This window comes from Balaenoptera borealis (assembly GCF_965194805.1).
Source record: "Balaenoptera borealis genome assembly, chromosome: 10".
Classification (NCBI taxonomy): Eukaryota; Metazoa; Chordata; class Mammalia; order Artiodactyla; family Balaenopteridae; genus Balaenoptera; species Balaenoptera borealis.
In genome coordinates, this window is record NC_138874.1 from 55749599 (window position 1) to 55772393 (window position 22795).

General features: G+C 47.9%; 1 protein-coding gene across 1 annotated transcript in view; it reads right to left on the bottom strand.

Moving 5' to 3' along the window:
- NPFFR1 (neuropeptide FF receptor 1) overlaps window positions 1-20351 on the bottom strand; it is a 32425-nt gene extending 12074 nt beyond the window's left edge. The window contains 2 exon segments of the mRNA XM_082407310.1: window positions 5904-6218; window positions 19207-20351. Of these exon segments, the coding sequence (XP_082263436.1) occupies window positions 5904-6218; window positions 19207-19228 (337 nt within the window). The 5' untranslated portion in view covers window positions 19229-20351.
- Between the last annotated feature and the right edge of the window lie 2444 nt (window positions 20352-22795).

Sequence of the window (22795 nt, forward strand, 5' to 3'; positions counted from 1 at the left end):
GTTCAAACCTCATTCATAATTTAAAAATTGCAAATGATATTTGCTGTGGAGAAATAGGAGCTCTCAGACATCGGTGGTGGGAATGAAAACCGATACAGTCCTTCTGGAGGGGAACTAGGCGATGCCTAACCTATGCACTTATCTTTTGATCTTACTCTATCCTGAATATACACCTCTGATGACACAAAATACATATGCACAGAGTTATTCATTGTAGCATTGTTGTAATTGCAAAATATCAGAAACAATCTAAATGCCCATATAAAGAAGTTGTTGAATAAATTATGGTACATCTACACAGAAGAGTATTATACAGCTGTAAAAAAGAATAAGGAAGACCTCTATGAACTGATATGAAGAGGTTTTCAAAATATACTGCTAAATGCAAAAAGCACAGTGCAAAGAGTATCTATAGTATATTACCCTTCATGTAAGAAAGAAGGGGATATAGGAAAATATACACTTATTTGCTCATTTGTACAAAGGAAGTATAGGAAGGTAGATCAGAAAATAACGTGATTGGCTACCTATACAGGGAGGCGGTAAGAATGAGGAAGAATCGGGTAGTAGAGATGACAAGAGGAGTGACTCTTCTCTGAGTATATCTTTTTGTATGGATCTGACTCTTTAGAATTATGGCAATGTTTCACATCCTCAAAAAATAAGTTAATTAACATCAGGATGTGGGGGAAACCCAAAGTGGGACACAAACAATAACAAATGAACCTAAATGCATTACAAATGAATAAAATAACCACATTGAAGGGGAATGGGGAAGCAAGAAACTAACCTCAGTAATTTTGGAAAACAGTATTTTGACCGTATACTATAAGATTACAAAAAGAACTATACACGTGCACTGTACTCTCATTAATAAATGTGTTTCTCACAAGGGTATGGGTTAGCAATACTGAATCTACCTTATGTGTATACCAAGATTGAACAAATAAGTAAATATATTGTGGATAAATAGATTTCTCACTGTTAGAGAAAGAAGTTACAGGTGAGGAAAAGAGGAAAGTTAAAATGATCCTGTAATATTAGATTGGAATCAGAGGCATAATAGTTTTCAATATACATACAGATGGATAGATATAGAAATAAAGATGCACATGTTAAGTATGTGTGTGTTAGCACACATATATTTCCTAGCTCTGTCCCTCGAGAGGGCCTAGAAGCAATGAAACCCCAGTGCCAACGATCACATCTAGTGCCAAGGTCTTGGTTTCTAAATGCTATTCTCCAATATGAGGAACCAGACCTTCTTAGAGAAATTGTTGATTGATTCCAGGGCTGGAGCAGGGAACATACAAGGTGAGCCTGGAACACTTTATGGTGCCAGAAAGTAAGGAGATACTAAAAAAAATCTATGGTGGCATGTCAAAAGGACACAGGAGCCAAATTGAAAGAGCTCCCAATAGTCAAAACTGGGGGAAATTTAAGCAACAAAATAATGATAAAACTGGGTTATAACCCATAGAGTAAAATAAATGTAGGAGGAATGATGTTAAGTAGAAGATCAACACTGAGGAAATATAACAGTAATAACTGTTGCAGGCAGGAACCATCCAATGGATGCTTTTAGTGAGTAAAACTATAGTGAGAAACAAGGCATTTGCATAGTCTCAAAGTATCTCCCAGTGAGATACTTATTAATTATAAAGGGGAAAATGGTAGCTTTATAATGGAAAAATCTGGCAGACACCACATGAACCAAGTGATCAACATTAACACCACCATTAATACATATTGATAGTGTGTGCCTTATCAATATGTCTTCTGTAGTATTCTCATCAAATATGCATAAACTAAATCTAATTGTAAGAAAACATAAGGCAAACCCAAGTTTCTGGAGTTTCTGCAAAATAACTGATCAGTATTCTTCAAACATGTCAAGGTCAGGAAAGTTGAGAACCAAGGAACAGTCACAGGTTGGAGAAAACAAACAAACAAAAAACAAATACAATGTATGGCCCTCGGTTGGATCCTGGACTAGAAAAGGACTCCAGGGGACTCCTTTGTGGGGAAAGGAGTGAAATTCAAATAAAGTCTGCAGATTAGTTAATAGTATTGTATCAATGCTAATTTCCAGGTTTCAATCATTATACTATGGTTATTTAGGATATTAACATTAAGGGCAGTTAGAATGGGCATCATCAGAAAATCTAACAAACAACAAATGCTGGAGAGGGTTTGGGGAAAAGGGAACCCTCTTGCACTATTGGTGGGAATGTAAATTGATACAGCCACTATGGAGAACAGAATGGAGGTTCCTTAAATAAAAATAGAACTACCATGTGACCCAGCAATCCCGCTATTGGGCATATACCCAGAGAAAGCCATAATACAAAATGACACATGCACCCCAGGGCTTCCCTGGTGGAGCAGTGGTTAAGAATCCACCTGCTAATACAGGGGACACGGGTTCGAGCCCTGGTCCAGGAAGATCCCACATGTTGCGGAGCAACTAAGCCTGTGCACCACAACTACTGAGCCTGCCCTCTAGAGCCCGTGAGCCACAACTACTGAAGCCTTCGTGCCTAGAGCCCGTGCTCCTTAACAAGAGAAGCCACTGCAATGAGAAGCCCGCACACGGCAATGAAGAGTAGCCCCCACTCGCCACAACTAGAGAAAGCCGGCGCGAAGCAATGAAGACCCAACACAGCCAAAAATTAATTAATTAATTAATTAATTTTTAAAAAAGACACATGCACCCCAATGTTCATTGCAGCACTATTTACAATAGCCAGGTCATGGAAGCAACCTAAGTGTCCATCAACAGAGGAATGGATAAAGAAGATGTAGTACATATATACAATGGAATATTACTCAGCCATAAAAAGGAATGAAACTGGGCCATTTGTACAAACGTGAATGGACCTAGAGACTGTCATACAGAGTGAAGTAGGTCAGAAAGAGAAAAACAAATATAGTATATTAACACATATATGTGGAATCTAGAAAAATGGTACAGATGAACCAGTTTGCAATGCAGAAATAGAGACACAGATGTAGAGAACAAATGTATGGACACCAAGCAGGGAAAGCGGGGTTGGGGAGGCGGGTGGTGGGATGAATTGGGAGATTGGGATTGACATAGATACACTAATATGTATAAAATAGATAACTAATAAGAACCTGCTGTATAAAAAATAAATAAATAAAAGAAATTTAAAAGAACTAAAAGCTTAATCTCCTCCAGAAAAAAAAAATAACATTAAGGGAAGGTAGGTGAAGAGTATATAGGAACACTCTACCATTTTTGCAACTTTCCAGTACATCTATCTAAAATTATTTCAAAATAGAAAGTAAAAGAAAGCAAAACAAAACACACCCAGATTCAAAAGGCTACATACTGTATGATTCCATTTATATAATATTCTTGCAAAGGCAAAATGATATTTTCTGTCCCTACAGGAAAACAGACCAATGGTGCCAGGGAGTAGAGGGAAGAAGCAACTACAAAGGAACAAGGGGGAGTTTTGGGGGACAATGAAGTTGTTCTATATCTTGATTGTAACTACATGACTGTATATGTTTGTCAAAACTTGTGGAACTGTACACTAAAACGGGTGGATTTTTTGTATGTTAAATTATACCTTAACAAAAATATTTAAATGTAAAACATGCACACATGTACAATGCACATTTTGTAAGAATGCATGCAAACCACAAATCACAAACATTACATTTAATAGAATGTTTGCCTATCAGTGGGGGAGGGGGTTTGGAGTGGGGTAAGGGTACAGAAGGGAATGAATAAAGATAAACAAGGGGCTTCCCAACACAGTGAAGTCACATAGCGCCAGGAACAGTGGATGCGAATAATTCAACTCTCTGCCCCTGAATTCAAAAAAACAGAAACAAAAACAAAGAAAGAAAAACTACGTGAAGTTTTCTTTTCTTGCAGAAGATTCTATTAGAAACAACGTAAATACCCATCAAAAAGAGATTGGTTGAATAAATTGTAGTACATCTATACAATGGAATTCTAAACAGTTGTAAAAAAAGAATAAAAACCTCTTTCATTTATTAGTATGGAGTAACTTACTCTACGTAAGTTAATTTTATTGAATCCTATTTACAAATTACATGCTACATTTTTTTTTTAACAAATTTATTTATTTTATTTATTTATATTTGGCTGCACTGGGTCTTCGTTGCTGCGCGTGGGCTCTCTCCAGTTGCGGCGAGTGGGGGCCACTCTTCCCTGTGGTGCGTGTGCTTCCCACCGCGGTGGCCTCTCTTGCTGCGGAGCACAGGCTCTAGGCATGCGGGCTTCAGCAGTTATGGCTCGCGGGCTCTAGAGCGCAGGCCCAGCAGCCGTGGCGCACGGGCCCAGTTGCTCCGCGGCATGTGGGATCCTCCCAGACCAGGGATCAAACCCGTGTCCCCTGCATTGGCAGGCGGACTCTCAACCACTGCACCACCAGGGAAGTCCCACGTGCTACATTTTTAAGCAGGAAAAAAGTAAAGGTGCAGAACTGACCGGTTAGAAACTTAGCATTTCCTTAATTTGCTTGTACTTATATAAAATATTTTTGGAAAGTGCTTGTACTTACACTAAGTATATTTTGGGGAAGAGATACAAGACACTGGCAGCATCGGTTCCCTCCCAGGAGAGAGCCGGAAGGCCAGAGCACACGGGTGGAAGGAACACTTTTCACTGGATACCTTTTGTTAACTTTTGACCATTGAACCATGTGAATGTGTTGTCAATTTAAACAATTTTTAAAATTTACGCATGTGAAAAGGACCGGCAGACACCACCTTAACCCACTAGTGACCTCACCATATCATTGTTAACTGGTGTGTGTGTGCGTGCGTGCACCTGTGTGTGCACCTCTGCACATGTGTGCATGCATGCATATGTTTGCCTATGTGTTTTGGGAAGAAGGATGCAGTTTCTGTTCAGCAGCCCTGAAAGAACCTGGGATTCAGCTGTGATTAAAGATCCCACCAGGCACAGCCAGTACAGCCGAGGGGAAACTGGCAGCCCTGGCTCCACTTTCTGGGTCCTGGAACCTACAGAAACACAGGCTGCTAGTTCCCCAGCCTCAAGTCAGCTAAGTCACTCCAAATGGGGCTGTCCGTTTGAATCCTGAGCTCCTGGGAGCTCTGAGCTCAGAACCTGCAGGCGCAGACCTCTAGGGGTCTCCACAGCTCTGGAAACTAGTCCTTCCCACCAGTTAGTCTGTGGAGGCTTATTCTGAAATAAGAAAGGCGAATCACAGGAGAGAGAATAGAAGACGGTAGGATCCTTCTGATATTTGCAGGATGACAGGCAGGAATTTAGAGGTCGGGTGGTCTAGTTCTGCTTGAATCCCTTCTACAAAATCCCTGCTAAACAGCCAGCCACTCCCTACTTAGACACTCCCAGTGACAGCGAGCACAATACCTGTACGAGAGAACACTCTTTTGTTGGAGAACATCTCAAATAAGTTTTTAGGTCCTTATTCAGAGGAAACCTGCCTCCCTCCCACTTCTACCGGCTGGTTCTAGTTCTGCCCAAGGGAGCTCCCTGGGAGAGTAGGATTGAACAGTGTAGTGGTTAGAAATATAGATGTGAGAATGTGGGACTTGACACTTAGCCGTGTAAACTACACACCTGCCCCTTTAATCACTCTGAGCATCCGTTTTCTCATCCATAAATTGGGGATAACAATAACGCATACTTCATTGGATTGTTGTGCGGATTAGTTAAGATCATGCAGGAAGAGTAAATCACACAATGCCTGGAACATAGAAAATGATTAATTCGTTATATCTATTATTGCTAGTCTAATCCCTCAGCCACAAGGCTGTCTTGAGATTCTGAGACAATGGCATCTTGGCCAAGAGACCAGGCCAGCCGTGATTTCAGGGGTGGGGGCACTCCTGCTGCCTCTAGCGCTGCCACTCACCAGTGATGAGGTTGTCCACAAGGGTGGTGGGCATGCAGAAAATGCCCACCAGCAGGTCGCTGACGGCCAGGTTGAGGATAAACATGTTGGTGACGGTGCGCATGTGCCGGTTCTTGAGCACAATGAAGCAGACCAGGGTGTTGCCCACCATGCAGAGGAGGAAGATGAGCACGTAGGCCACAATGAACATGGCAGCCACCAGGGAGGAGTGCTGGTAGTAGGAGCAGAAGGTGAGGTTTGCAGCGGGGTTGGCCTCGGCATCACTCCCATTCTGGCATGGGGGCCGGCTGCTGTTGGAAGGCTGGGAGGGCTCCCCTAGGAGCAAAGGCGCACACGGGTCAGGACTCTAGGCGAAGAAGAGATGACTGACTTCTCACCGCTGGTGAGATCCTGCTGTGCTCCAAACCCTGCCCCTGCCCTAATACCCAGATCGTGTACTCAATTCCAACTGCAACTGGATGCACTGATCCAAGACTTCCATCCCACAGCCACTCAAACCCTGATCTCACACCTCCCACCGTCTTGTCCACCACTCATTTCATTTCCCAATGTTGGCTCTTCTCCATTTGCACACAATCCCCCTCTGCCCCATCTAGGCTCCATCCTTCTCAGCCCCGCTCTCTGCCCCAGAGGCTGACTTCTCAGGATTACATTACATCAGGACTATATGACCCACCCAAGTTCCCTTGCCCTCTGGGTTGTTTGCTTGTTTGTTTGTTTGTTTATTGGCATATAGTTGATTTACAATGTTGTGTTGGTTTCTGCTGTACAGCAAAGTGAGTCAGTTATACGTATACATATACCCACTCTTTTTTAGATTCTATTCCCTGCCCTCTGGTTTTTGACTGGGTTCAGCCAATGGGAGGCACTGAAGGAGCTTGAAGGAATGGAGGAGAGAGAGGTCAGGGTATTCATCTCCTGACTCCGTCCCTGCCTGGACCAGGTCTCCTGTGGGACTGTCTTTATGGGCACAGCTCCTGCTGGGTGACTCCTCTCCCATGGCGCCAGCTCTTGCAGAGCCGCAGTGACACCATTGCCTCTCTGCACTGACCGCTTCCTGTGACTGCCAGTCGCTGGGTGCGTCACCATCCCATGCTGGTTCTCTTGCCTTCCCCTGCCCACTGTAAAGTCTCTCTATTAAACTCTCTTCTGTTAAACCCTTTCTGAGTGCACCACTTGTTTTCTTCTGGGATCCTAACTATGAGACCCTCAAAATCTTTGATGTCCCTCCTCATCATCTCCACAGAACTTTAGTTGGGGAGGCAAGAAGGCAGTAGAGGGACAGAGAACGAAAGGGGACTCTGAACCAGGGCTGAGGATCAAAGAAGGCACACGTTAAATTCTCCGGAAGACCATCCAAAGCCAAGGCCACCACCCACCCTTTACCTCCTCCCATGGTGGTATCAGCTGCCTCATTTGCACAGCATTTAACAAAGCGCTTCCGTGTCTATTATTTGATCTAACCCTCCCCATTACCCCATGAGGTAAACAGGTTAGGTATTAGCCCCATTTGAAATGGGAGAACTGGGATCAGAGGGGTTCCCAGACTCGCTCAAGGGGGCACAGGTGCCTGCAACAGAGTTGGCCCTGCTCTGTGTGTCTCTAATTCATCCCAGGCTTCAGTGTGTGTCTCTCTAGACACGTATGGAAGGGAGCGGCTGAGTGTCCAACCACAGCTCTTCTGGGAAGTCATTAGTTATGGTGACTCATGATGTCATCTTGTAAACTCTCCTCCTGCCTTCCTCCGGGATTGAATGTGGCCTGTTCCAGGAGATGAGGAGTCTTTGGGGGAATCTTCTGTTGCATCCAGAGCTCAGCCACTGGCCTGGAGGCCGGCCAGAGGCTTGGGACCTGGAGGCCGGCCAGCGGCTTGGGACCTGGAGGCTAGAAAGACCCTGGGGGAGCACAGGCCGATGACCTGGCACAGTGCGGGCCACAGGGACCAGCAGGTGCAGCGGGGCACTCGGGAGGGGGGTGGAGGGACTGCCGGTGGAGGGGGAGAAACTGGAAGATTTGGGTGCACAGTGAGAAGAGGAAATGATATTCCCCTGCTTAGGCCCTCCGGGGGCATCCAGTTGTACCCAAACATCTTTATTTTAATATGTCAAACATGTACAAGAGAGAATGTAATAGTGAATATATACAAGAGTATATAGTTTAATGAACCATGACAAGAGAGAAGAGTATAAAGAACCCCCATGTATACATCATCCACCTTCAACAATTACCATCTCAAGGCCAATTTTGTTTCATCCATACCCACACCTCTCTTTGGATTATTCTGAGGCACAATCACATCACTTCCTTTCATTCATAAATATTTCAGATTGTATCTCTAAAAATTAGGACTCAAGAAAAATCCATAACCCAGTATCATTATCACACCTAACAAAATTAACCATTATGTCACAATATTATCAATTATCCAGCATTCAAAATTCTCTCATTGTTACAGAATTTTTAAAATAATTGGTTTGTTTGAGTGAGGATCCAAACAAGGTTTCTGTTTCTATTCCGTATTATGTGGTGAACCAACCCAAAATCTAGTGACATGGCACTGTGGCTTAGTAATCTGAGTGGCCCTTCTGCAGGCCTCTCTCGGGATCACCCATGCAGCTGTGGTCATCTGATGGCTCAGCTGGGGCTGGCAGGTCCAAGATGACCTCCCTCACATGGCTGGTGGTTGGTGCTATGGTGTCTTAGTTCTCCTCCATGTGGCCTCTCATCTTCCAAGAGGCTAGACTGGGCTTTTTCATGAGAGGCTAGCTTGGCGGTCTCAGGGTTCCAAGACAACAAGGGAAGAAGCCACAGGCTTCTTAAGATCTAAGCTCCAGAATTTTCATATCATCACTTCTGCCACATTCTGTTGGCCAAGGCAAGTCACAAAGTCAGCCCAGATTCAAGCCAAAGGAGAAACATTTTCCACCTCTTGATAGAAGGAGTGGCAACATTACATTGCAAAAGGGGTGTGGAGCAGGAATCTTGATTCTTGGAGGTCTGTTATTGTAAAATCTATCACCATCTCCACATTGCATTTGGTTAATGTGGCTCTTAAGTCTCTCTTAGTTTCTAGGTTTTCCCTCTGTTTCTTTTTGGCCCCCTGCAATTTATTTGTCGTATAAATGTCTGCATCATTTGTCTGCAGAATTTCTCACAGACTGGATTTTGCTGATTGTTCCCTCTTGATGTAATTTTACACGTTCTACTCTCTGTCCCCTGTATTTCCTATAAATGATAATTAGATCTAGAGGCTTGATCTGATTATGTCTGGTGGTCTCTCTCTCTCTCTCTTTTTTTTTCTTTTTTTGGCCACGCGACTTGCAGAATCCTGGGCTGTGGCAGTGAAAGCCCGGAATCCTAACCACTAGGCCACCTGGTGGTCTCTTTCTTAACGCTAAGGTTGATCAGTGGGCTTAGGTGATGTCAGCCTGATCCCTTCACTGTCAAGTTCCCCATTAGCTTTTCACCAATGTTTTCAGCAGGAGCCACTAACAATTATTGCCTAGACTCCTCATCGCATCTCGAATACAATCCAAACTCTCTACTGCATGGTCTGATTCCTGTTGTCATCACTGGCCTCACCCCCTGCTACTCTCCCCTTTGCCCTTTGTGCTCTGGTCACCTCGTGATGCCTCCAACACATTCTTGCTCTTTCCAATCTCAATGCCTTTATCTCTTCCTATTCCCTCTGCCTCTTCCCCTCCTTCAGCTTTCAATTAAACGTTGTCTTTCGGAGAAGCCTGTACCTGATTACTCTATTTAGTTTAGGTGCCCCACTATTATCTCTCACAGCATCCTGCTTATTTTCTTCAATCTGCCAATATTTTATTTCTTTCCAGGTTTACTGGTTTTTTTCCTCCACCTTTGAAAGTCAGGTCCTGGAGAGCAGGGATCTTCACTCTTTCATTGGTGGTCATATCCCCAGCATCTCATCAGGGCCTGACAATTGTAAATGGTTGTTGAATGGATAAATATTTGTATGAGGAGAAAAAGGAAAGAAAGACAAATCCCGACATCAGGTGACAGGGTCCTGCTCAAGGCTGGCATTTCTGGTGTTGGAAGGCCTTCTCCAGGGTCCTCTGGAAAGAACCCCCATCACAGAGTCTGCTGGGAGCCTCCCTAGATAGCTCACCCTTGCTGAGCCTCAAAATCAACCCGCATGACTTGGGGAAATCTGTGGGTGTAGATGGGTAGAGGAAACTGCCAGAACCTGCCCAGCTAAACTCTAGTCTGCCTGTTTCCCCCACTGCCTTTCATTCGGCCCTGAGAAGTGTCTGGGAGCAACCCTGCCCGTCCCTGGACCCTCGGCTGAGCCTGAGCATCAGTCTCTATACTTAGGCCAGTTTCCGGCATTTATTCTCAAGGAGGAAAAACTGCTTCCTATTCCTGGCAACTCCCCTGGCCTGTGGTGAGATGGGTTGGAAGCAGGCAGGCCTCCCACCCCACCTGGGCCCCAAGCCAGCAGCCGGAGACCTCATTAACACCTGGACTCGTCCTTCCTGGGATCTGCCTGGTGCCCTTGTGGATACACTACAGCCTGTGAAAATTTCATCCGCTGAACCCAATTAAGCCATTCCTCTACTCGGGGAGCTTCCTGGAGGTCTCAGGGTATAATAATGGTTATCTCCAGGGCATTCTGATGATCTGAGAGATCAAGCTGTGAGCCACTGAAAGTCTGGGGCCAGAGAGAAGATGGGGGTGCGCTGGTTCTCAGTGTGTGGTCCCCGGCCAGCAGCATCAGCTTCCCCTGGAACTTGCTAGAAATGCAGATTCTCAGGAATCACCCCCGATCTAGGGAACCAGAAACCCCAGGGAACCAGAAACCAGGTATCTCTGGTTTAACGCATCCTCCAGGTGATTCTGATGGACACTCCAGTCTGGGAACCACAGATAAAGGAGTTGGACCAAAGACCCTGAAGGTAGTGGATGCACACAGACTGGGAAATCCCAGCTCTCCTCTCTGGTGACTTCAGGCAATAGATGGAATATCTGTGTCCCCTCAAAATTCATATGCTATAACCTTTTCCCCAGTGTGATGGTATTTGGAAGTAGGGCCTTTGGGAGGTATAGTTGACCCTTGAACAACACGTGGGGTGGTTAGGGGCTCGGACCCCTGTGCAGTCGAAAATCCGAATATAACTTTACAGTCAGCCCTCCGTATCTGTGGATCCACATCCATGGATTCAACGAGCCACAGATCGTTCAGTACGGTAGTACGCATCTACTGAAAAAAAAAATCTGGGTATAAGTGGACTAACGCAGTTCAGACCCGTGTTTTTCAAGGGTCAACTGTAATTAGGTCATGAGGGAAAGCTCTCATGAATGGGATTAGCGCCTTTGTAAAAGAGACCTCAGAGAGTTCCCTTGCCCCTTCCACCACCTGAGGACACAGGGAGCCCATGTGTGAACTAAGAAGCGGGTCCTCACCAGACACTGGATTTGCACCTTGATCTTGGACTTCCCAACCTCCAGAACTGTAAGAAGTAAATTTCAGTTGTTTATAAGCCACCCAGTCTATGGTATTTTGTTACAGCAGCCCAAGCTGACTAAGACATCTCCTCATCTATGTGGGAACTTATTGTTCTCAGCTTTAAAGTGGAAACACACAATTCCTGGCTATGACCTCGGGTAAGTCATCACCTCTCTGGAAACCAAAGTCTTCACTGGCAAAATGGAGATAAGCTCACACTTACTGAAAAGAGTGAGATAACGTATGAAGAGAACTCGGCAAAATGTGGGACACATGGCACTCAATACGTGTTAGCCCAGCAGCAGCCCTACTGACAGTATTAAACTGCACAATGAATCTGAGCATGATACTTTTATAATACTTTTAGTGTGGGCCTCCCTACAAAGCCTGAAAGATGCATGAGAGATAAATCAACACCAAAATGAAATTCCTGAGCACAGAATCCGTCTGGGTACTCCTCTGAGTTCACAGCTCTCCCACTAATACCTTCATCGTTATAGCCACCTGCTTGTCTGCCCTGGTACCACCACCTGGGAGCTCAGCCCCAGACTAGAGACCTGGGTTCACCATTCAGCACCGACTTCCCAAGAGCCTCCTGGGTGAACACAGCCTGGGCCGTGAGCCACTGGGGACCCACAGAAGAACACAGCACAACACAGTACAAATGACTAATGAACACATGAGACAAAAAAGTTCGTTTGTAATCAAAGAAATGCAATTTTAAAAGAACACAGGGGTAAGCTTTCCATCAATCAGGTTCACAGAAAGGAAAAGCGCTCAGTGACGCCAGAGAGTGGCTGTGCGCTGCGGGGCGTGGGAGAGGCACCCATCGCTCAGCCTTTGCAACTGGGGCACATCCATTCAGCACCCTGACACCACACCCACACCCGGAGCCAGGCGTTCCACTTCTAGGGATTCACCTAAGGAATAGAACAAGTTCTGATGGTGTGAGGGAAAATACTGGCCGAGGTTGAAATGCTTACAAAATAGTATGTACACGCATTATCAACTGTATTCCGTATAAAAGTGTGTGTGTGCCATTCCAAACAAATGACAAAAAATAAACAAAAAAACGTCAACAGTGTATATTCACAGCGGGTGTTTTAAGTGACTCTTAGTTTCCTTTTCACTAACCTGAGTTTTAACCCTTCTAATCAGAAGGAAGCTCTGATAAATATGATTAAAATACTCACTACATCAGTGGGTCTCAACTCTGACAGTGTCTCTGGCAGCATTTCTGGGGGCACGGAAAAGCAGAGCCCACCTGGACTTCCAAGAAGCTTCTGTGTCCCGTGCTGGAGGGACACCAGCTAGCTTGTTCCTGTCCCCTCCTCTCTCCGGTGACCTTCCCCCGCATGGGCCACTTCCCCACAAGTCACCCACCGCCAGGCAGTGTGAGCAGAGATCCTCCCAGCCTCTGGCCTCCCTCTGCCACGGAGCTCCCAGGCTGGGCAGGCAGCTGTGGAGGCTTCCAGGGGCTCTGAGGACGCCGCTGGACTGGGGTTGGGCTGGGACTGGGGCGGGGACTGCTGTCCTCTGCTGTCTCACTGCACAGCAAACCACACAGCCAAGGCCCAGGGTGGAAGGCCTGAGGGGGACCACTGCCCACTGACCCCAGCAGCTCTGCAGGAGGCTGGGCAGACTGCGGTGTCTGTCTGCAAGCCCTCAGAGACCATCCAGATCCTATTTTGGGGCCAGCCACCCAAGAATACCTCCTTCTGCCCTCCAGTCAGTAATCCGGCCAGTCCGTGACCCTTGCTCAATGAGACCTGGTAAGCACACAGCTTCTAGGCCAACTCTGAGTGACAGAAGGTTCTTCCTGTTGTTGAGTTGAGTTGTCTTACTGTAACTTGTCCCCACCTGCCCCAGTTCTGCTCCCTGGAGCCACACAGAACAAGAATGGGCACCTGTCCCCAAGGTCATCCCCCTCTCCCTGCCTTTTTTCCCACCCTGAACATCTCAGTGTCTCTTCAGCAAGCAGGATTCTAGCTAGATCCATCTCACTGTCAATCCATTTTGATCTCCCCAGAAACCTTCCTCAAGATTGCAAGCCAGATCTCCCCTATTTGAAATGTACGCAATTGATTTTGGGGGGGAATCTAAATTCAGGACTTTGCATTTCACTTCCATTTTCATTTCACTTTCTTAGTTTTGATCCAGCATTCCAGAATGTTAAGATACCCTTCATTTAAATCTTGAACTGTTGCTGTGTGGGTGTTATGGCTCTTATCCACAGATTTGATGAGCATGCCTTTTATTTTCCCTCTAAATTATTTAATGTCATGTCAAGGTCAGAGTCCGAGGGACCTCTAAGCTGCATTAAAGTCTTAATGAAAGCCCCGCCATCAGTCCTCCAGCCCCCTTCCCACAACTCTCCATCAGTTCACAGGGCTCTCATGAGAGAACTTAGCAGGGTCCTGCTGAAATCTCGTAATTCATCTTTCTACCTCTTGGAAACCCAGTCTGAAAGAGGAAATGTGGTAGGTTTAGCCTGGTCTGTTCTTAGTGAGCACTAATATGTTCCTAATGACCACTACGTTATTTTCTTTCTTTTTGAAAAAGATTGTTTTGTTTTTATAAAAAAACAACGTGCTTACTATAAAGCAGTTCTGAGCATGACAAAAGAAGAGAGTAAAATAAACATCCCTGAAATTTCACACCCAGAGATGACCCCCATGGCCGACGCGTTTGTGATGCTCCCAGACACATCCCAAAGATTCTGGCCGGGTGGACAGTACCCTGCACTTCCAGCGCCTCATCAAGCCTCCACCAGGGCTCTCTCTGGTTTGCTTTCTTTGAAGCCACAAACGGGAACAACCTAGAAGTGTGGGACTACAGCCAGTGGAGAGGAACAAAGAGCAGTCAGCTCCCCATCTTGCGTGGCGAAAATCTCAGGTGCATTCTGCACTTTTCTCAGAAGGCGACCAGAGAGAGAGGCCCATACTCTCTATGGGCCCTACTGGCCCATAGCTGAACCCAGCTCGTCCACACAACTGGTTCTGGTTCTTGCCTTTTCTCCCTTCCCCATCTTACTCTCCTGACCTCTGCTTCCAGGCATAAGCTCTCTTAGGGTATGCTTTCAGAAGCAGGAGCACCCAAAGATGTTAGTGACCATCTCTTTGCTTATACTTTACATATACATCCAATAATAAGCCTATGTAATTTTGCATAAAGGGGATCATACTAAACATGTGTTCTAAAACCTGCTTTTTAAAAAATTACTCACAGTAGGCAGTAAACATATTTTCGTGCCAGTAAATAAAATCCTAAACACAATTCTTAGTGTCTATACAGCATGCCGTTGCAGGTGTTCTCATCATTTAATTTACTTAATTTATGGACATCTGGATGATTCCCAATTTTGCAGTGTGATGAAAATGCTTGGGCCCATATCTTTGCAAGCGTACAGGATGGCATCCTTTGAAAAAAATTCTTAGATGTGTGATTGCTTTATTGTCTCCTAAGTGTTCACTATATGTTTGATAATTTATTCTGGAATTTTAATAGAGGTCAATATCAATCTGAGCAGTTTAGGGTTTTTTTAAATCTACCTTTTCTTCCTTTCTGAAAATCAGGACATTTGCCCATCTTCAGTTTTCTGGCACTTCCTTCATTCTCTGTCATTTCCTCCAAGGCAATAATTATATCTGCAAATGGCTCCAGGTCCCTGGGATGTCATTTGTCTGGGCTTGGATTTTATGTGGCTTGACGCCTTATCCAATCACCTATCTTGGGCTTCAATTTCCTCCTTATGCTCCTCATTCCACCATTTGAAGTAAAATTGCCTGTGCCCTGCGCTGGCTGCTCTCCCTTGTGCGTAAAGGTTACGAGCACCACACGCCCAAGCCCCGAGCAGGTTCATTTGCTATCCTTACGCAGACTTTGAAAGCTCTTTGCTCTGTCTTCGCCAGTTTTCCTTGGCTTCTGTTCACTGACACTTCAGTTCTGCATTTCTCATTGTATCTCATTGTATCTCATTTCTCATTGTGTTGTGTGTGTGCACTTTTCAACCCTAGCTCACTGGAAAGCTACAAGTGCAGCTGCACACAATGTTCTGTAAAACTCCCTTTTCTTTCTTGCCAGCAGTGTTTGCAATGCCTTGCTTGCCATTTCTGGGTTTTATTACCTCCTGGAGCAGCCTTCTTTTACAGGTATGATTTTGTTCACATCTTGTCTTATTTTACCCTCACAGCCACTCTGTGAAGCCCGCTGAATGTAAGTTTCTCCATTCAAGAGATGGGTAACCAATAGCACGGAGAGGTTTAGGCAAAACCCCAAAGACACCCAGCAAGCCAGTGGACCAGCCCTCAGTCCTCCAGTTTCTTTGCCCAAGTATGGTTTCCCTTCCCACACTGGCTGAGAGGGGCGTCTGGACCCCCACCTGGTAAGGCTGGAGGAAGCAGCCTTATGCCTTGGGTCCCTATCCCTTAAAGTCCTGGAGGTCAGGTCCATAGTTCCCTCTCCTTTCTCCCAGGGAGGGAAATTCTGCATTGAGGAGATCTTGTGTAGAATTCCATCCCTGCGACTTTGCCTGCTGGAAGGGATGGCAATTACTCTAAAGCTAATAGGTAAGCTGTCCTCAGCCGGTTTCAAAGGATCCCCTGCCCAGGCAGGAGGGAGCGTCCTATGCACACAGGGACAGAGGCTTCCAGGTCTTTCCCCCCCTCCCTCTCTCTCTCAGTTTCTCACACATACATATTCACGCACACACACTACAGAGCACTCTAGGTCTTTCTCTCTCTCTCTCAATGTGTGTCTGTCTGTCACACACACACATACACACAGTGTCACAGTGTCGGGCTCTGGACAGCCCCCCATCAGACCCCCAGTCCCTTTCCTCTCTCTTGGCTCACTGCTCCTTAGTCGGTACCCACCCACCCCCAGCCCCAGCCCCAGCTCCAGCCCCGGGGTCACTCACCCTCCATGCTGCCCACTCCGGCCCGCTCTGGGACAGTCACCGACGGGGGGGAGGCAGCGGGCCCCTGTGAGCCGGCAGGGGACCGGGGGGCTCCGGCGCTGGGCTGCTGGCGAGCGCCCCAGCCTCTGCGCTTGGCGGTTCTAGCCCAGGGCCCGGCGGAAGCGGGCGGAGGGGCGTGCGCTCGCAGGCCCCAGCCCTGCGCGGGGTCTCGCTCCCCTTGCCGCCCGGAGGCGGCCGGGCAGCGGCCGGGGCTGAAGGCTCCCGAGCAGCGCAGCTACCCTCCCGGCTCTACTGCCCGCTGCCCGCTGCCCGCCCTCCCCGTCCAGAGGGAGGGGGCTTGTGCCGCGCCGCGCCGTCGCCATGGCACCCGGCACACGTTTGCCTGCGCAGCGCCCCCTGCCCGCAGCATGTGTCCGAGCCTGGGCGCCCCGGGTCGCCTCCCAGATGTGACTCCCTCCGCAGGGACGGAGCACCCGTCCAAAGTAGAGGACAGCCCACTGGCAACTGCAGCCCTGGCAGCGACATCCGATAACTCTGTGTCCCTCTCCCCGTGACTCCCATCCCAGCGCCACTCGTCGTCCTCGTCTCACCCCAGCCTGACCCCCAGCCACCCAGCCTGGTGTCCAGGACCCTGAGGCCCTCCTGAGAAGGGGATGGAGGCAGCTGTGATACACAGGAGGGCAAGGAGAGCAGGGACAATGTGTCAGTAGATGACCACTGACTCTGGAATTAACTGGCCAGGCGCTCACCAGATGTCTACCCTTGGGCAAGTGTCTTACCTGCACCTGAGCCTCAGTTTCTGCATTTGTGAAATGGCTTTGAGGGAAGTAAATGAGATGACGTCAAAGTTTCTGCCCAGCATGTAGTAGATGCCCAACAAATGGTCCGTTGAGCTGGATAGGAGGCCATCTCCCTCTCACCATTCCAGCCCCTGTCAGGCACCACCATAGACTTTTGTCATATGAATGATGATCCCAGGTTCCAGGCAGATGGAAGAGAGTGAACGTCCCATTCTTCCCATTATTGGGGATTAGGGGTTTATTCTGGGGGGACTCTGGGGAAACGGTTCCCACCAGGCTTCTTCCTAGTCTCCCTTCTCCCTCTAGCCTGTCCTCTGCCCCAAATGGCTGGCAGAGTCTCAGGACTGGAAGGGCCTTAGAGGTCACTGAGTGTAACCCTGACCTGGGCAGGTGTCCCCATCCTAATGCCCAGCAGTGGGTTCTTCTGCCTTCAGGTCACTCTCTTTTCCCCAGGACAGCCCTTCAGAGAGCTGGAGGGAGGGAGGGCACCCTCTCAAGTCTGCCCTTCTGCAGGTGAAACACCTGAGTTTCTTTGGGCTTTTTGCTTCCTGTGATTTGCCTCAGTTCCATCTGTAAAATGGGGATAATGCCTATCCCCTAGAGTTATTGTGAAGATGAAAGGAGTTCCTCTGTGTAAAGCTCTTGGAATAGTGCCTGGCTCAGAGTAAGAGCTCAATAAAAGTTAGTTATCATATCATTACTATCTTGAGTCCACCTTCCTGTGGAAGTGCTCACAGTTCTTGAAGTCTCCCTGATAGGACCCAGAACTGCGACAAGTCACATCAAGCCCCCTTGACCAATGCAGAGTTCAGGACAAGGCTGTAAAATCTGCATAGTCCAGCACTGCCACTTATTGTATGTGTGACTTTGGGAAATTTATATAACCTCTTTGTGCCTCAGTTTCCCTTCATCTAAAAAGTAGGGATAATAATAGTGCCTACCATATAGCAAAGCACTTATAACAGTGCCTAACATAGAAGGTGCTCAATAAATATGAGCTATATTTCTGTGGGCACTAGGCTTTGAATAGTTCAGTCTCACCTTTTCTTGGTTCCTCCTTCTTTTTCCCCTCCCTTTCTTCTTTCTTTAGCAGTCACATCATTCTGGTGCATTAACTTAAGCTTGTGGTCAATTCCCCCACCTGGTCTTTTTTACTTAAATCATTCTGGATCACAGAGCCTCTTTTCCTTCCTTCTCCCTCCTCTTCTGCAGACTTCTTTCTTTCACCGTCGGAACCTTTGTACTGTGCCCAAGTACATGTGGAACCATTCAAAACAAACTCAGTGGTCCAGCCTTTGAGGGCCAGGCAGGGCAGTGCCGTGGATAGAAAGACCTGGGTGTGAATTCTGTCTCCACCATTTATTATCTGTGTGGCCCTGCGTAAGTTGCTTAAGCCCTCTAACCTCATTTTCCCCATCTGTAAAATGGGATATGTCATCTTCTTCTCAAGACTGCTGTGAGGATAAAAAGGCAAGTACCACTGACACAGTGTCCTTCCTTATCCCCAAAGTTATGGGTGGAGGCTACACAGATAGATTGGGTAAAGGTCTTTCTATGAAGATTTAAAAAGTTTCTTCTCTCACTCCTCTCCCTCCTCCAAAGGGCCTCCCGGGAAAGCTGACTGCCACTGCTCTATTTCAGATCATGCCTCCTCCCAGGTTCACCTGCCCGTCAGTCTGGGGTACTGCCCAGCCCCGAACCTTCAGTCAAGCAGGCATCGTCACTCTTCTTTTACAGGTGAAGCCACTAAGGTTAATGACTTACCCAATATTACACAGCTGGACAGTGGAGGAAAGAGGCAGAACATTCCTCTAGACTCCTAGGGCATTGGCCCTGCTGCCCCCCACCCCACCCTACCCTCAAGGTTCTTGGTCCTCTTGGAGCATCTGAGAAACTATGAGTGCAGTCATCCAGGGCACAGAAGCAATCCCTGTTCATCTCGAGGAGCCCCACCACTTCCTTGCCCTTCAGGGCTTCCCGCTCTGCCCATCTGGCCAAGCCCTTGGCCTCGCCCCTCATGCTCAGGGGAGCTGCTCCCCATCCCACCCCACCCCCAACAGATGTGGCTGGGTTCAAGTGCTGTGTCCCAGGGAGTCTTTGCACAGACAGCCTCACCTTCCTGGGAACTGATTTCCATCTGAAAAGCTGGATGCCAGGAGCTGGCAGGAGGGCAGTGGGATTGAGAAGGTCCTTGAAGGGAGGAGCGCTTCCTGTGCTAACTGGAATCGATGTGGACCCCTGCTTGGAGAAGGGTCTGAAGGGAAGGGTGGGGGAGAAGGTGAAGGGTGATCTTCTTAAATCAAGCTTTCTGGGGGCACTGAGGGAGGTCAGAGGGGCAATCACATGACTGAAGGACTGCCTTTCTCCTTGGAGAGAGCAAAACAGGAACCGCCAGCCAAGGGAGGGAAGGTTTAATGGGCTGTGGTGAATTTGGAGGAACTGAGGTTTAGCCAAGCAACCTGGCTGAAGTCCAGGCTGGCAGTGTGCCATGTGTTAGGCTGTGTGATGCTGTGTCTGGGAGTCAGGAGTCTCCGGTTCTAGAACAAGTTCTGCTTACTGTGTAACCTTGAGCAAGTTACACAGTTGCTTAAGTCCACATTCTTGGCATCAATGTGAAAACGGAGGTGGGATTAGAAGCAAATCATTTGGTGATCACTAATCTGGTCTCCTAGTACTCACATTCCTAGCTCCCAGTGGACACAAACCTGGAAATCCCACCTCTTTTTAAATCGGCTCATCATCCCTCCCCTGCCCTGCTGGCCGCTCCTCCTGCTGTGCTGTCCTCCTAGGGAAAGACACCCCTCTGCACAGGCTGAACATTAACCAGGTGTCAGACTTGGGGGCCTACAGGGGCGGGGCAGGTGAGGCCAATGCATAAATGAATGTGGCCAGGTGGGGCCACTAGGGCACTCCTGCCTGGCTTCCAGATCCAGGAGATCACTGCCATCAGAATGTAGGCTCAGGGTTGCCAGCTTTTCTGATTTTTCAGAAGCCAGAAACCCAGATTTTTTCTTGAAAAATTTTAGCTCCCAATTTACAATTATTGAGAAACTAACTCAAAATTACTTCTAAACATTGTGCAGGCCAAACAAAATACATCTGTGGGCTGAATTCAGCTCAGGGTCCTTTTGCAACTTCTTTCTTTTTTTTTATTAATTAACTTATTTATTTATTCTTGGCTGCTTTGGGTCTTCTTTGCTGCGCGCGGGTTTTCTCTAGTTTTTGGCGAGAGGGGGCTACTTTTCGTTGTGGTGCGGTGGCTTCTCTTGTTGTGGAGCATGGGCTCTGGGCGCGTGGGCTTCAGTAGTTGTGGCTCGCGGGCTCAGTAGTTGTGGCACACAGGCTTAGTTGCTCCGCGGCATATGGGATCTTCCCAGACCAGGGCTCGAACCCGTGTCCCCTGCATTGGCAGGCAGGTTCTCAACCACTGCGCCACCAGGGAAGCCCTAGAATGCATTTTGACTGGCACCACTGGAGTTGTGTGGTGTGGCGGTCCTGCAGGGTCCACCCCTGAAGACACCCTAATTTAAGTGCTTCCCATCTACAGGAGAGAGGGTGCCAGGGTGCTCTTGGCTGGTAAGAATCTGGATGTACACAGAGTAGCATGAGCCCCAGCTGGCTCCTGGCCAAGGCCTTGAATGCCTCATTGTCCTGAGTTATTAGCTGTCCTTGGCAGCCCGAGGCAGAACTTCATAGATCCCTGAACTGTGAAGATGGGGGGAGCGGTGAGCTGTCAGTCTTCTCATTCCCTGTGGAATTATTTATTTATTTATTTTTGGCTGTGTTGGGTCTTCGTTTCTGTGCGAGGGCTTTCTCTAGTTGTGGCGAGCGGGGGCCACTCTTCATCGCGGTGCGCGGGCCTCTCACTGTCACGGCCTCTCCCGTTGCGGAGCACAGGCTCCAGACGCACAGGCTCAGTAGGTGTGGCTCACGGGTCCAGTTGCTCCGTGGCATGTGGGATCTTCCCGGTCCAGGGCTTGAACCCGTGTCCCCTGCATTGGCAGGCAGATTCTCAACCACTGCGCCACCAGGGAAGCCCCTCCCTGTGGAATTAAATCTCCTCTCAGCATCCAGATGTGCCCCAGGGATGTGTGACAAACAGCTCTGTGCTCACCTGAGAGAGGCAAGGTTCTTGTCAGGGCACTAAAGCTGTCCACACAAGGGCAGGTGTAAGCAGATGGGCGAGGAAGCTCTCGGGTGTGTGAAATGGACATAATGCTGATCACCAAGGGCTACTTACCTACACCACCTGTGGCATTATAGGAGGCAGTCTTTGCACCCATTTTACAGATGAGGAAAGCAAGGCTCAGAGGCTCTTCACAGGAATGTGATGGGAGAAGGAACATGTGAGTTGGAAAAAGCAATTGCTTCTCCCACCCGAGTCAGCCTCCCAGTTCAAACCCCAGCTCTGCTCCTTCCGAGCTACACGCCAACCCCCAAGCCCTACGCCTGTCCTCATCTGCAGAGTGAGCACCAAGAGGCTGTTGCTGATAGTAAACGAGAAAACCTGCAAGTGCTGGCTGGCCCAGTGCTGATAAACAGTAGGCGCTCAGTGAGTGCCCCTGCTCGGACCTAAAGTATCTGGGCTTGTGTGCCTTTTCTGAGGGATGGGTCCAGCCCACCCGGCCTTGAGGCACGTGTCCACAGCATGATCCGGCTGCCCCTGGGCCCGGCCCAGCCCATGAGCTGCCCAGCGATCCAGTGACATGGTCTCTCAGGCCTGCCCTCCCTGGCCTTGGCAACTCTCCCAGTGCTCTGGCCAGGCCTTCTGGGCCCCTGCCAACGCTCACCCTTCCAGGAACTGGTCCCCGCCCAGGGCCAGCTTTCTGAGAAGGGACAGGCATGTTTCATGTAAATGGCAGCTCCAAAGTAAGGTCCTTTCGTCCAACACTGAATTTGGGAGAGCCTGAGGACCAAAACCCTTTATGTGTGGTGATGGATGTTAATAGACTTATTGTGATGGTCATTTTGCAATATATACACATATTGAATCATTGTTATACACAAGAAGCTAATATAACATGTCAGCTGTATTCTCAAACAAAACAAAACAAAACGACCCTCTAGTCCCATACAGCTTACTGTCGACATTAATAAGTCTTTGTATCCCATCCTCTTCGACATAACAGTACTATTCCAGGAAACTCTTGCCCAGGAAGTAAAAGTCGTAAATCATTGTATTGTTCATTCTAGGAAATTCCAGAATCATTTAAATGAACATCAAACTGCCCGACTCTTCAGTAAATAGCATCAAAAGGGAGCTTAAGACTTAAGACTCTTTGAACCCCTCGCCTTAAAACATCTCTTTGTTGTGTCCACCGATCCTAAACTATATCACAATCTTTATGCAATCCTAGTCAAGGCGTCCTCCCCTGCACTGAAAGCTCCACCTGAAACCAGACTCTGAAATCTCCTCACTACCGTGACTTTGCCCTCCCCATGCTGACACGCTGGGAAGACGTAGTAAAGCTGTCCCTTACTGGGAGAAGAGTCGGCTCAGCTTTGTCTGACCAACAGGTCAATCTGTGATACTTCTGGTGAGCCAGCATTCAGCAAGAAGAAACGGAGTCAGGGGGCGTCTTCTGCTTGACCTTTGGGGTGGGGATGGGCACCAGCCTGAGCCCAGGCTAGTCCACTGCAGACAGCTAGAGCAGAGCCCCCAGAATCAGAGAGACAGTGACCAGGGGAGTTCTGGAAAGGCGCT